Source organism: Fusarium oxysporum, chromosome VII, assembly GCF_013085055.1.
Source record: "Fusarium oxysporum Fo47 chromosome VII, complete sequence".
Taxonomy (NCBI): domain Eukaryota; kingdom Fungi; phylum Ascomycota; class Sordariomycetes; order Hypocreales; family Nectriaceae; genus Fusarium; species Fusarium oxysporum.
The window spans coordinates 739117-751303 of NC_072846.1; the positions used below are offsets into that span (position 1 = coordinate 739117).

The 12187-nt window shown below is 48.0% G+C and overlaps 2 protein-coding genes across 2 annotated transcripts; one reads left to right on the plus strand and one right to left on the minus strand.

Annotated features, from left to right (window-relative positions):
• Positions 1-778: 778 nt before the first annotated feature.
• FOBCDRAFT_227378 (uncharacterized protein) lies at positions 779-1240 on the plus strand. Its single transcript, XM_059609748.1, has 3 exons — positions 779-911; positions 1001-1022; positions 1083-1240. Exons 1-3 carry the CDS (start codon positions 837-839, stop codon positions 1196-1198), a joined length of 213 nt encoding a protein of 70 aa, XP_059467477.1. The 5' UTR covers positions 779-836; the 3' UTR covers positions 1199-1240.
• Positions 1241-5236: 3996 nt separating this feature from the next.
• On the minus strand, positions 5237-7888 carry FOBCDRAFT_227381 (uncharacterized protein). Its single transcript, XM_054705451.2, has 5 exons — positions 7810-7888; positions 6907-7757; positions 6642-6765; positions 6438-6587; positions 5237-6390 (listed from the first exon to the last, which is right to left on the minus strand). The coding sequence occupies exons 2-5, from the start codon at positions 7522-7524 to the stop codon at positions 5729-5731; spliced, it is 1554 nt and encodes a 517-aa protein (XP_054561426.1). The 5' UTR covers positions 7525-7757; positions 7810-7888; the 3' UTR covers positions 5237-5728.
• Positions 7889-12187: the final 4299 nt, after the last annotated feature.

The window sequence follows — 12187 nt, forward strand, 5'->3', positions numbered from 1 at the left end:
TCGGATCATCAGAGTCCGAGTGCTCACATGCCACCACTGTCGGTGTAACTCTCGGCCAAATACCTAAGGAGAGTGTGACACCCATGGGGTCCTTCAGAATAGGGACGGCTCAAATGAAACAGGCTAATGCCAGGCGGTATGATTCCAGTTGAGATTTACTTTCAAAGTATAAAGCTATGTACAATCTCTATCGATTACTCTTTTTTGCCCCTCTTAATAAAAAATGTTCCATTTCAATAGAGGCCTTACACCGTTATAACTAACCGTCGTAATACGGTCTCAAGAAAAGGCTCACTATATACTGCTAGTCCTGTTAAAGAATTTAATACGACGCTGCGATGCATAACGCGGGGAAGGGCACATTGAATCGATTCTTAATGCAGATCGTCTTCCCGTATATGCGGGGAGAGTAATATGCGGAGTAATAAAAATGCCGTTAGGTATAAACTCTCTTATATGGTCAGAATAGTATTAAGACTTGTCGGGTAATTAGAGGTCCGATCTTACTGTTGTTGCTTTAACAGCTTTACTTTATTAGACTCCCGTAAGCGCGGCTTAATTTTTAATATTAAATATTAAAAGACTATATCCGTACCAATTAAGACAGGAAGAACTATCCAGATCTAGGATAGTACTATATCTAGATGCCTAAAAGACATATAATTTACCCGTACCCCGCTCTCGTGCCCTGCTAGCAAGTAGCAACACATATATAAAATATCTATAGTATCCTTAACTTGCTTCAGTGACCTCATTGTTTAATATTAATTTGCATTAAGTAAAACACTACACCAAATCAGGAGAAACCATTTCACGTCTCGTATACACCTAACAGTATGCGCTTCTTCGCTGTAGCAACTCTGCTCGTGGCCCTAGCCGCTGCGGCGCCGACTGATGAAGTTGAAAGCCTCGTATGCCTGACCTCCCTCATTCTTCCCCTCTTCTCGATCTAAGGCATATTACACATATAAAAAATTTAGCTAACATACGTGGTTTGCAGGAGAAGCGGGCTTGTACCAAGCGTAAGTCGGATCTTTCTCTGTTCAGTTAATGGCGAGGAATTAACGCAATTACTATAAAAGGAGATTGCATATCGCAGTGCTGCAAGCAATATGGCAACTGTAACTTTTTTACTTGCTCGGAATCCTACTGCGGTGGGCTCACCCCTGTCTGTAAGTGTGTATGCAGGAGGGTGTGAGAGATTGTGTGCTAGACGGTTAGGTGGGGATTAGAGGTGGAGGGAGAACATGTTGCATACTCTTTCGACGGCATTAGTTCATTATCTATTATCCTGTATAAAGAAAGATGCGATATCTCTAAATCTTGTGACCGTTGAGGACGGGGAAGAATTAAATGTCTTTGTATAATTATGTTGCTCTCCATCTCTGTGAAAATCTGGGCGTCTGTGGCCTCAGCGGCGTCCTCCCTCTGACATCCTTCTTGGCCATGCAAATTCCAAACTGCTGCCAGTGAAGGTTTCGCAATCTGTGTTTAACGTTGCGTGTTGTTGAGTCGATTTGTAGCCACTGCAAACCGCACAGCCGCCCGGACTGTGCCTACAGTTATAGCAGCCAATCTCTTTAAGTGGCACAAGCCAATAGAGGGGTTATGAAAAGGGTGTACAGCCAATGAAAATAGCTTAAACTGAAGGTACTTTGATGGTGTGAGCCAATAATAAGAAAGACAGGACAAGACGCCAAACTCAAATATCTTTAACTGCAACCTAATTTCCAACAGCAAATCAGGTCAAATTAAGATAGGGTTTTCTTTATAAAATAGAGAATTAAATAATTAATCCAATGATAGTAAAATTAGGCTAAAAGGATATATTTTTCTTGCTAAGAAAGGATTATTAAGCTAAGATACTATAGAATTTTATCCCCTTTTATTAGCCTTACGTAGCAGCCATGTAACAATTAATCACGGCTAGACCTCTTATCCCTGCGTGCTTGCCAATGCCGTTATGGTACTTCTTTATATTGACTTACGGCGTGTTATGTGTCACGGGTAAGTGCGAGCAAGCGAAGCCTTTCGAGTTACGCGCAAGAGAATCTGCTGCCCGGCTCCACAGCTTGGAGCCCTGTCCCATCCGTGTTAGCTTCGCGCTCTTCTCGAGCTAGCCTGGCGTCTGATTAGAATTGATTCTTTTGAGCTCGTTATGCCTACGTACGCAAAGTTGAACGATGGGGCCATGGACGTTGAGCCTCTATGTGAAGGTCTGGGGGGGTCAATCGTATGTCTGCCGAGTGTGGATTTTGGTCTGGGACCTAGACCCTTAGACTGCTGTCTGAACACAAATGGCGTTCTCAGAATATAAGACGACAACTTGGAGATATATTTCTAATCACGGCAGAACTAATACCACACAGAACCTATTAATAGGCGAAATCCAGTGACTATGCTTTGACTTGCATGAATGTGCCTCTCAAGCGGGACCAGCGTGTTTATTGACATCTCAGCATTTTTGCCTGGGAGCTACTCGAGCTGGCCTACCCTATATGAATCCGATAGTGGCTACCACGCAACTCGCCAGGGCTAGCTACGAGTAGTAAAGTGCTTCCGAGGCTCTCTGTTGGTGCGAGTGGACATTGCAAGTGTTCTGGATGAGGTTGGATGCGATACCATCCACAACCCCTCTTTCGCCAGGCAAAATAAAAAAAGCTCCACCAAAATTCACCAACTTCACTTACATAGAATTTGACCAAATTGACAGAAATGCGTAAAATCATTCATTTAATGAGTCATAAGTAGAGTTATCTATTGTACTCTGGTTTTTTTCACTATCCGCCGCGACCGCCTGGTTGGTTAGTGGGGTATGTTTTCCTCTCTGACTTCTATGACCGAGCCAGCCTCCGATTCTGACTCTTGCTCGCTTGAAGAGACAAATTCCACCCCGACAGGCGTATAACGAGTCGCCCCTTCTGGTATGGACTCTTTACCAGCTAGAGTCTCTCCAAGAGTCATGAAACGTTTGTTAGGATTCGGCACCGCCTTCCTCTTCTTCCCTCTTTTCAGCCGAGCCAATTCTTCTTCTAGGCTGGCAATCCTCTGCGTATGCGCCGCTACTGTCTGCTGGTGAGCTTCAAAGCCCTTGGCTATCACGTTGTACCGTCTCCGCGACTTTGGTGTTTTGTTCAACCCAAGATCACGAATTTGACGGCTCGTCGGCCTGGGTTCAGGAGTCACTCTTGGGCTGCCGTTTGGCCTATCTTGTTGGATTTCAGGGTGCCGTAACGCTTTCGCACGTGAAATGGGCCAGTTTCCAGTGACCCTCCAGCCAGACAGTATGTTCTTCTTAGTCATTCCAACTCGGCGAACCGTGGCGTAGGCCCTGATGAAATTGACCTTGTCCATTGGAGCGGAATCAGTCAACGAAGCGAACTTTTCCAACTCTCGTCGATATGCAGCCTTCGACGCGTTGAAGACTCCATTGTCCAGTGGTTGGAGTCCATGAGAGCAGTGTGCTGGTAGATAGCAGCAATAAACGTTGTTCAAAAAGCACGTGGCCATCCATTCATCCTTCCGTCACTCAGCACTGATCTTGAGATGGGGAAAATGAAGGACATACTGTTGCATGGCTTCCGTGACCATCTAAAGTGATCAGTCTAGCGTCTGACTCATCGGCAGGTGTCGTCTGGGGCAGATAAACTCTTTCAAGCCATTCAATGCCTATGTGGTCATCAGTCCACCCGTTGGGCGAAGTTATGTAATACCAGTCTGCCATCTGCTTGAACTCCTCAAGAAACCATTGTTTCTGTAGTTCTTTCCCCTTGAAGATTATGCCAGGAACTAAAGCGCGGCCGTCAGCAGTGACAGCTTCAATGAATGAAGTCCAATTTCGAGTTTGTGGTCCTTTGAGAAAGGCCCCGCGCTTCGGGTCCGCGCTTCCAACAACCAAGCTATCTAGTCCTGAATGAAGAGGATTAGTCGGTCAAAACTCAAGCACTGACAAGAAACAGAGGTGAGCGCTTGCCGAAACCAGACATAATGCCGCCTTCATCAACGTTGACGGTGTTTTCAGGCTTGATCCAGCCATACTGTCCATCCCGGATATCAAAGTACCAATGAACCGCTCTAGGTGTGAAAGAGTCGAACCTCTTGGTTTCTTGACGTCTACCCATCTTGGTCTTTAGGTCTGCGCGGCGATTGATAAACCTGATCACCTAGTTGCGTCCTAAGTCAGGATGTTTGCCCTGCTGCCTCAACAAGCCCATGACACATGTGCGAATTTGACTGTGGGACGGAGCGTAGCCCAAGGACTCCTGGTGGAGTATCCAGGCAGCCAATCTATCCTCTTGACTCTTGTATAAGCGTCGATGAGGGTAGATCTGCTCTTTTACGGCCCCGCGGTCGTGAAGTCTGTCGATCAGAGTCCTTCGGGGGCACTCCCCGTCTATCAGCGGCTTGAGGAGGTGAAAAGCCATTGTCAGTAACGTCCAATATGGCCTCTGCCATGTCGTCCTCTGTGTATTTCCATCGAAGTCTTGACCTAGGCATTTTCATGTCGTTGTCAAAGACAAAGACCAAAAAACAAGGCAAAGAGCGGTGAGGAATTTGGTGATCAAACTAACGACATTTCCATAGCACAGCATGCATAGATTACGTACCCCGCACAACCTTATAGGGTCAGAATCATCATATCCAATCATTTTTATGGTCAATAGACGTAATTTCTCTCAATTGGCTATATATTTAGGCTGACTTTTGTGTAAGTGAAGTTAGTGAGTTTTGGTGGAGCTCTTTTTATTTTGCGTGGCGAAAGAGGGGTTGTGGATGGTAATGGCCCAGAGGAGCTGGGTGATAATGTTGATCTATCGGCACAAAGCCCTTGCGAAATAGAGGATGTGATTAATGCTGAATTTTGACAGTGCCCATCCGTCGTATAAGATATTGTATCAAAATAGACCGCTTAAAATGCAAGTCGTGATCGTGTTGAGGCGTTGAATATCTTCACGTGTCACAGCGGCGTCGTGGATATTGAAGCAATGGAAACTTCATTGCGAATGGACGTGAGGATCTGAAGACAATGAAATCAAAAGAATGGAAGGAGGCGCTGGTGGACTGGAAGCGATGCGACAGGGTGGTAGTTATGGCAGTGATTCCAGGTGGCAGTAACAGAAAAGCATAAATGATGAGTTTTATGACCACGAGACAAGACAAAAACGAGGGAGTACAAGTAATGCACTCGATCTATGCCACTGGCAGCGGGACGGGGCACAGGGTAATAATGCACAATAAAACTTTGGTCTAACAGCGGGATATTGATAGTAATTTACAAAACAAAAGCTAAAGTGGGAGATCGGGATGAAATACTGAAATAGAATAAATAGCACCGATGTCGTCAGAGTGCAGCAAGCAACAACATCAAGTTTGACTGTCATCCGTCATGTCATCAACATCAAATGAGACTTGGCCAATCCCACCCAAACATTGGCAGCCACTCGATTCCCGAAGCCAAGAGAAAGCGTCCATTGCTGTGACACATCTAGATAAGTCATCTTCCCTAAGACAAGCTGTATCATGTACTCATGACTTGTCAGCGGTCTATAGCGAAAGAAATAATATGCACATATTGATATTCTTTCCACAGAAATTCCCCTTGCGCCAGTTTATATGCTTGCCTCCCTATCCGGCGCCTGTCTCTCCTACGAGAGCTCCCTTGGTCGTAGACGGCATGCAATCATTATAAGCCTCACCACGTTTGGTAGAGAGTCATGAATCCATCCTGTCAAGCCCAGTTGTTTGTGTCCTCCACTCCGTACAACAAGACATATTTGAGGATGTCTGAGAGCGAGATGATGCCCTTGAGCTTATTCTCATCGTCAACCACTATCAGACGATGAACTCTGCTCTTTCGGACTGTGTCAAAGATGGAATCTAGGCTATCGCCTTCGCTGCATGTATAAATGCCAGGGCTCTCGTCAGATCTCTTGCATAGTGCCTCACCAACAGAGCCGTCCAAGTCATCGTAGGCACTACCTTTGATACAAGGGATGACATCAACTGCCTCAAAGGCATTCAGCACCCGCCCATGTGAATCGACGATTGGAACACAGCTGATGTTGTGTTTCACCATGAGATAAACCACGTCAAGCACAGAACTGCTCATCAAGACGGTAGCGATGCCTGAGTATGTGCCGAGGCCAATGTCTCGAACCGTTTTTTTCAGCAGCACCGTGTTGTGTTCATTGTTGACGGCGATAAACTTGAGGATACGATATTGGGTGATGACCGAAACGACCGTCTCCTTGTTGATCTCGCTATCGACATCGACGAGTGGGATTCGTCGAGCGCGGGTTTTGAGCATGCGTCGACAGGCCTCATAAAGCGTCTTTGAAGGGTGAACCGAGACCGTCTCGATGGGCATTGCGCCGATCGCTTTCTCGATGTCTGGCCATTGTTAGCGATACACGCACCGCATAAAGACATCGACCAACCTCTTAGGCTAATGAGTCGAAACTGGTCGAGTTTGCTGAACTCGTCAGGAAACTGGCAATAGTACTGAATCACATTGATAAAGTCCGTGCTCGTAAGGATACCGGCGAATCGAGAGGTTTTTGAGTTCCATAGAGGAGCCGATACAATTGCTATGGCGAAGGTTTAGCACTGGTGGTCAAATCTGCAGGTATCAGATGACGCACAGTTTTGCGTAAGGATGTTGATGGCTTTCTTAATGAGGAGATCGGTATCGAGGACGATGAGTCGAAACGAGAAGGGTAGAACATCGTAGCTGGTGCGAACTTTGAGGAAATCGCGAATGGCATTCTATCAAGCAGGAGATTAGCTTCAATTCAAGATATTGTCGGTCATCGGATGCGCGCGTGCCGCACGTCAGAAGTTGTACGGGCAGATGGATGCGATGAGACAAGACAAATTTGAAAGGGAGACAAAGAGATGAACATATACCAGACCCTGCAACTGACCTCTGTCCAACGGACTTAGAGGCTTTGGCTCGGTGGGTGCCATTGGGCTCCGGATAGAAGTCCTGCGTCGGAGGTAGGGTGACGGAGCGACAAATTGAGGGACATAGCCATGACCGGCGGCTGTGGTGGAGTGGCCAGTGGAGGTTGATGCAGCCCGCCCGCGTGGAGTTATCGAAGCCGGTCCAGCTACAACTCCAACTCCAGCTTTAGCGGCGGGTGGTGCTGGGTTTGGCCGGTCTGTGCCTGGAGCTAAGGTCAAGGTCGAAGCGCTTCCAGCTGTTGTGCCAATCACGCCAGGCACTGTACTGGAAGCATCATTTTCGACGCGGGGCAGCTGGCCTACAGCATTGTCCCCCTCTGCATCACCAGTTGGGGGTTCGGACGGAGGCTGTTGAGGTTGGGTTTCGCTCTGGGCTTCGATCCACGATTTGACGGGGGCTTTTGCTGAGTCTTCAACTTGAGCTTCATCTGTCACTTCAAGGTGGCCTTGGAATCCTTGAGGTTCGCTTGGTAAATCGACATCTGCTGGTGCCTTTGCTTCTGTCTTTGGTTCGAGGGGTCGGTCCCCTCGTACGGATTCGGCTTCTGGATTTCCCTCCATTCCAACCAATCCCTATCTCTTGGCGTTGCACAAGGTGATGCGATAGCAAATAGTTCACGACGCGAGTTTTTAATGGTCTGATCAAGTCGGGAAATAGCAAAGGGTGAAATTCTGCAAGCTTGTCAAAGGCCAGAAGAGAGGCAGACGAGCAGTAAGTTATGGCGCATCACTGTCTCTCACGGGGAGGAAAATCGCGGGCGTAGTAAATGTGTAGGGCAGACAGGGGAGGCAATCTGAATAAAGGTCAATGAAAATAATCCGACAACGTTGACAACGATTCCATACCATTACAGGCGCAAGTTTGTTTGATAAAACTTGAAGGGAACGTGGTCGAAGGGTAAGAGGGGAAAAGAAAGCAAACCATCCGTCACCTCTCGCAATCGCGTGCCATACGTTGCCTTAAGTATGGGAAACAGCCAACGTCATACAAGTATGACTAAATGCGTGTGAGCCAACGGCTCCCACTAGAACGGCGCCCAGGCGCCGCAATAAAATCGGCGCCCGGGAGTCGCGATAAGATTTTAGCGGGTCCCAGAGTAATTTGATTGGCTAGCCAACAGATCAACTGATACCAATTATGCTGACGGCACGACACCTTTATGTGAAGTCGTGAGTTACTACTCTAGTATTCTAGTCGGTAACGGGGCCCGTTACGGGTTTTACGCCAATCAACGGTCTAGAAATCGACAGGATTCACAAAACTCTTAACGGGCCCCGTTACTGTTAGATTGGCGGCTGGGAATGGGCTCCACTTCCCTTACTGCAATATTATTCTTGTATCCAAAAGAGGGGTTTCACCCCTCTTTGACAGACTGATCAAAGAATCAAGTCGACGATCAATAACATCACAACATTCTGCTCCACACTTGGATACACTCACCCCATCGTATTCGTGCGTATCTAACAATTAAGAGTCTCATCCGCTTACGAGCCATCTGCGCGATACCGACGATACGCGATGTCGAACGATAACCCCTCATCAAAGAAGGTGCTGTTGCAGACCTTCGAAGATTGGGGACGATGGGATGAAGAATTCCAGACGAAAGCCATAAGTCTCCACCTATGGGAGTTCATCGATCCGGAGAGTGATGAAACCCTCATGGAAAGGCCTGAAAGACCAGACATTGGGGCATATCATCGAAGGATCCCTCCCCGTACTACGGATCCGGACTTCCTCCAACCAGCAGGGATCCAGACCCGCCGAAGTGGACAATCGAGCCAAACGGTTAGCCAGCCGTCCACCGCGGAACCGGTGGTCTCGCTACCGGAGACGACCGACCCACATAATCATGCTCGAAATATATCCGAACTTACGGCCGAAGACAAAGCATCGTTCACGTTTGAATGGCGGATCTATGAGCAGGATCACCGAGAATACAAGGAACAAGAAACCAATTGTGAAAAGTTGAAGACCTGGGTCACTGAGACAGTAGACTACGGCCTACGCCAAAGCTCATGTCGAGCGATGTGGGACCTGCGAACTTGGTACACCAACCTCAAGACGAGTGTAGGCGCTACGGAGAGGGAACAACAAGCAGCCGCGCGAAGAAAGTACCAGGCAGCTACAACACCACTCGCTAAGATTCCAAAGGACTTTACTGGATGGATTACTACTTGGGAAATGGCAACCAACCATGCCTTGGTCATGAAGACGGGGGGCGTGGAAGACCCAAATACCTGGTTCGAAGACTTAACAAAGGCTGTGCAACCAATTCTCGGTAGCTGGGTTGCTATCTACGCTGGCATATACAAGGATAAACTTGAAGACAAGTCGTTGTCGATCGGAGAGGTGGCAAAGGACCTCCGAAAGGAGGCTGAACGACGAAGCATCCTCCACGTCAACCAGAAGGGATCCAAAATCACAAGAGGGGTCTTTGGACCTACGTTTGCCGAAGAGCAGCAACCACCGGAACCGACGGATATACAGAAACCGACAAAAGAACAGAATACACTACCTCAGGGGCAAGACAAACTTGGAAAACGTAAGGCAGAGCATTCACCTTCATCAAGACGAAAGCGAGTTGTGACATCCAGGGATACCGAAGCTACATGCAGGGTCTGTGATGGCAATCATGTACTCGCCCAATGCTACTATGTCTTTCCAAAGACAGCGCCAGAGTATTTCAAGGAGCGGAAGATAATCCGCGAAGCCGTCGAGCATCGTCTCAGAAGTGATACATCTCTGAAGGAAGAGATAAATCGTCTAAAGAAAGTCGGTCATAGCGAAGAGACTGAGTGACTAGGAAGGGCTGTTGGAGAATATACCTCGAGCTTCGTAGTTGCCTCCATTAAGTCGGCATTCTCCATCAGCCACTACCCACTTAAGAACTCAGCTCTGCTGGATTCTGCTGCGACCATTCACATTTTCAACAACTGCGACCGATTTGACAAATACCGTCCTGCTGGACCTGAAGACTACGTATTCGCGGGCAAGCAGCGAGTACCCATCCAAGGGTATGGTAACGTGGACCTCCACGCCCAGGGCCCAGAGGGATCGAAGACGATTCGATTATGCGACGTGGCGTTCTGCGAGGGATTCCCTTGCAATTTAGTTTCGCTACGACAACTACACAAGAGAGGATACTGGTGGGATAACAAACCGCCGTCGAACTGCATTCGAACACTAAACGGAATCGTGGTGTGCAATGTGGTCATCCGACATGAACAATTCGTCATTGAAGATATAGCAATGGGAGAGACCGCTTTTGTCACCCAGAGACATAAATTTAACTCTTGGACGGGAAGAAGGCCCGCAAAAGCAGACGGACGAAGATGGCACCTGCGCCTGGGCCATCCAGGGCCTCGGGCTCTCGAGCATCTCGTCAATTCATCTCAAGGTGCGAAGATCAAGGGAATACCAACAGTTGAATGCGATGACTGTGCGGTTTCCAAGATACGACGACAAATCCACCGTCAGCCTCGAGAAGTAGGGCACAAACCTGGAGAACGGTTAGCTATCGACTTCCATGACATTACTCCTGACCCAGAGGGCAAGAGTAGCGTGATGTTGATCACAGATCGATGGTCCGGTTTCATTTGGGATTATTACTTGTGCAGCAGAGGAACAGGAGAGATCATCGCTGCAATCAGAGACCTTTTCGGTTTTCTCCATCATCAACATGGAATTCAGCCCAAAGTGGTGGAGTGCGACAACGAAATTGTCGGCAAGAATCAGTTCGATGCAGAACATAGCATGATCTTCACGTTTCTCCGCTCGCTTTATCTGACAATCGAGAACACTGCCGCGTACACCCCAGCTCAGAACGGGAACGCAGAAGTCTCAGGACATATAATCAAGGCAAAGGCTAGAGCAATGAGGGCGGGAGCACGACTACCTGCCAGCCTTTGGGTAGAGATTTACCGATGCGCTGTGTACCTCTACAACCGAACACCCAAGTACATTTACGATTGGCGTACACCATACGGTCGGTTCCATACATATCTCGCTCAACGAGACGGGATCCCTGTGGAAGATCGTAAACCTCAGCAGTCACACCTTCGAGTGTATGGATGTAAAGCATTTGCGATGACAAGAGATGCAATGAAAGGTGCAAAGAAAAAGCAAAGACTCAATCCGAGGGCTTGGATAGGATTCTTGGTCGGCTACCAATCCACAAATATCTACAGAATCTGGAACCCTCAAACCGGAAGAGTCATCTCAACAAGAGACGTCATTTTCAACGAAGATGAGCGATTTAATGGAAATATTGACCAACTGAAAGACGACTTATTACACATGGAAAAAGAAGAGCTCATTGAATTACTCGATCAAGTCGAGGAGCCTGAGATGGATCGTAACACGATGGCAGAAGAAGACCCGAGCGGTGCCTATATACCCCAAGGTAATTGGGAGGGCCTTCGTGGAGAAGACGAGGATGTTGAAGCCCAGCACACCTGGGAAGACCCCGCACTCCATGAAGTGGTAGAAGACACGGGAGCTGAACAGTCAGAGGTTGAGCCTGATCAGCCAACTGGAACTGACGAAGGCTTTGGAATATCCAGGGACGCGGAAGTCAGCGACGGACTACCAGAAGGCGGCACGGAAGACCAGGCGACAGCCGGCACCGATGACCAAGCCAAGAATTCTGACGCCTTCGTTCGGCCGTACCCGACCCCTGTGTCTCTTCCACCCATGGCACTTTTGACCATAGTGAACCGAGAAGTCTCAGGTGATTCGCAGGAAGAGTATCTCAAGCTCTGGGATACCCATGAACCTATTGAGGTGTGGAAGGCTGCCTTTGTTGCTGGGCGCCTGGCCACGCCACTTGGGATCTTTGAGGAAAAGGTGATTGACAAAGCAAAGTTTCAACGACTACTCAGAAACCCAAGGGTTCTGCATAGAAGAGATATGCCACCCTTACCACGAAGTCATTCAGACTTGATCAATCATCCAATGGGAACTCTATTTGAGGAAGCAGAAACAGCGCATCTTAGGAGCCATGAAGAGATGGAATCATGGACTGAAATTCCTCGAGACGACCCTCAAACAAAGGGAAATCAAATTCTTGACTGCATGTGGGTCTACGTGTACAAGTTTGACAAACACGGTCGCTTCCAGAAGTGCAAGGCGCGTCTGGTAGTGAGGGGCGACCAACAAGCCAAGTCAATTCACGAAGAGACCTATGCGGCAACACTTGCTGGACGATCCTTCAGGACGTTGATG

Excerpts from the sequence above, each read along its gene's own strand:
- FOBCDRAFT_227378 (XM_059609748.1), top strand. The coding sequence starts at position 837 with ATGCGCTTCTTCGCTGTAGCAACTCTGCTCGTGGCCCTAGCCGCTGCG. Across the intron at positions 912-1,000 it reads CTGATGAAGTTGAAAGCCTC|GAGAAGCGGGCTTGTACCAA; the intron begins GTATGCCTGACC and ends CGTGGTTTGCAG. Across the intron at positions 1,023-1,082 it reads GAAGCGGGCTTGTACCAAGC|GAGATTGCATATCGCAGTGC; the intron begins GTAAGTCGGATC and ends TTACTATAAAAG.
- FOBCDRAFT_227381 (XM_054705451.2), bottom strand. The coding sequence starts at position 7,524 with ATGGAGGGAAATCCAGAAGCCGAATCCGTACGAGGGGACCGACCCCTC. Across the intron at positions 6,766-6,906 it reads GAGGTCAGTTGCAGGGTCTG|AATGCCATTCGCGATTTCCT; the intron begins GTATATGTTCAT and ends CCTGCTTGATAG. Across the intron at positions 6,391-6,437 it reads TCGACTCATTAGCCTAAGAG|ACATCGAGAAAGCGATCGGC; the intron begins GTTGGTCGATGT and ends AACAATGGCCAG.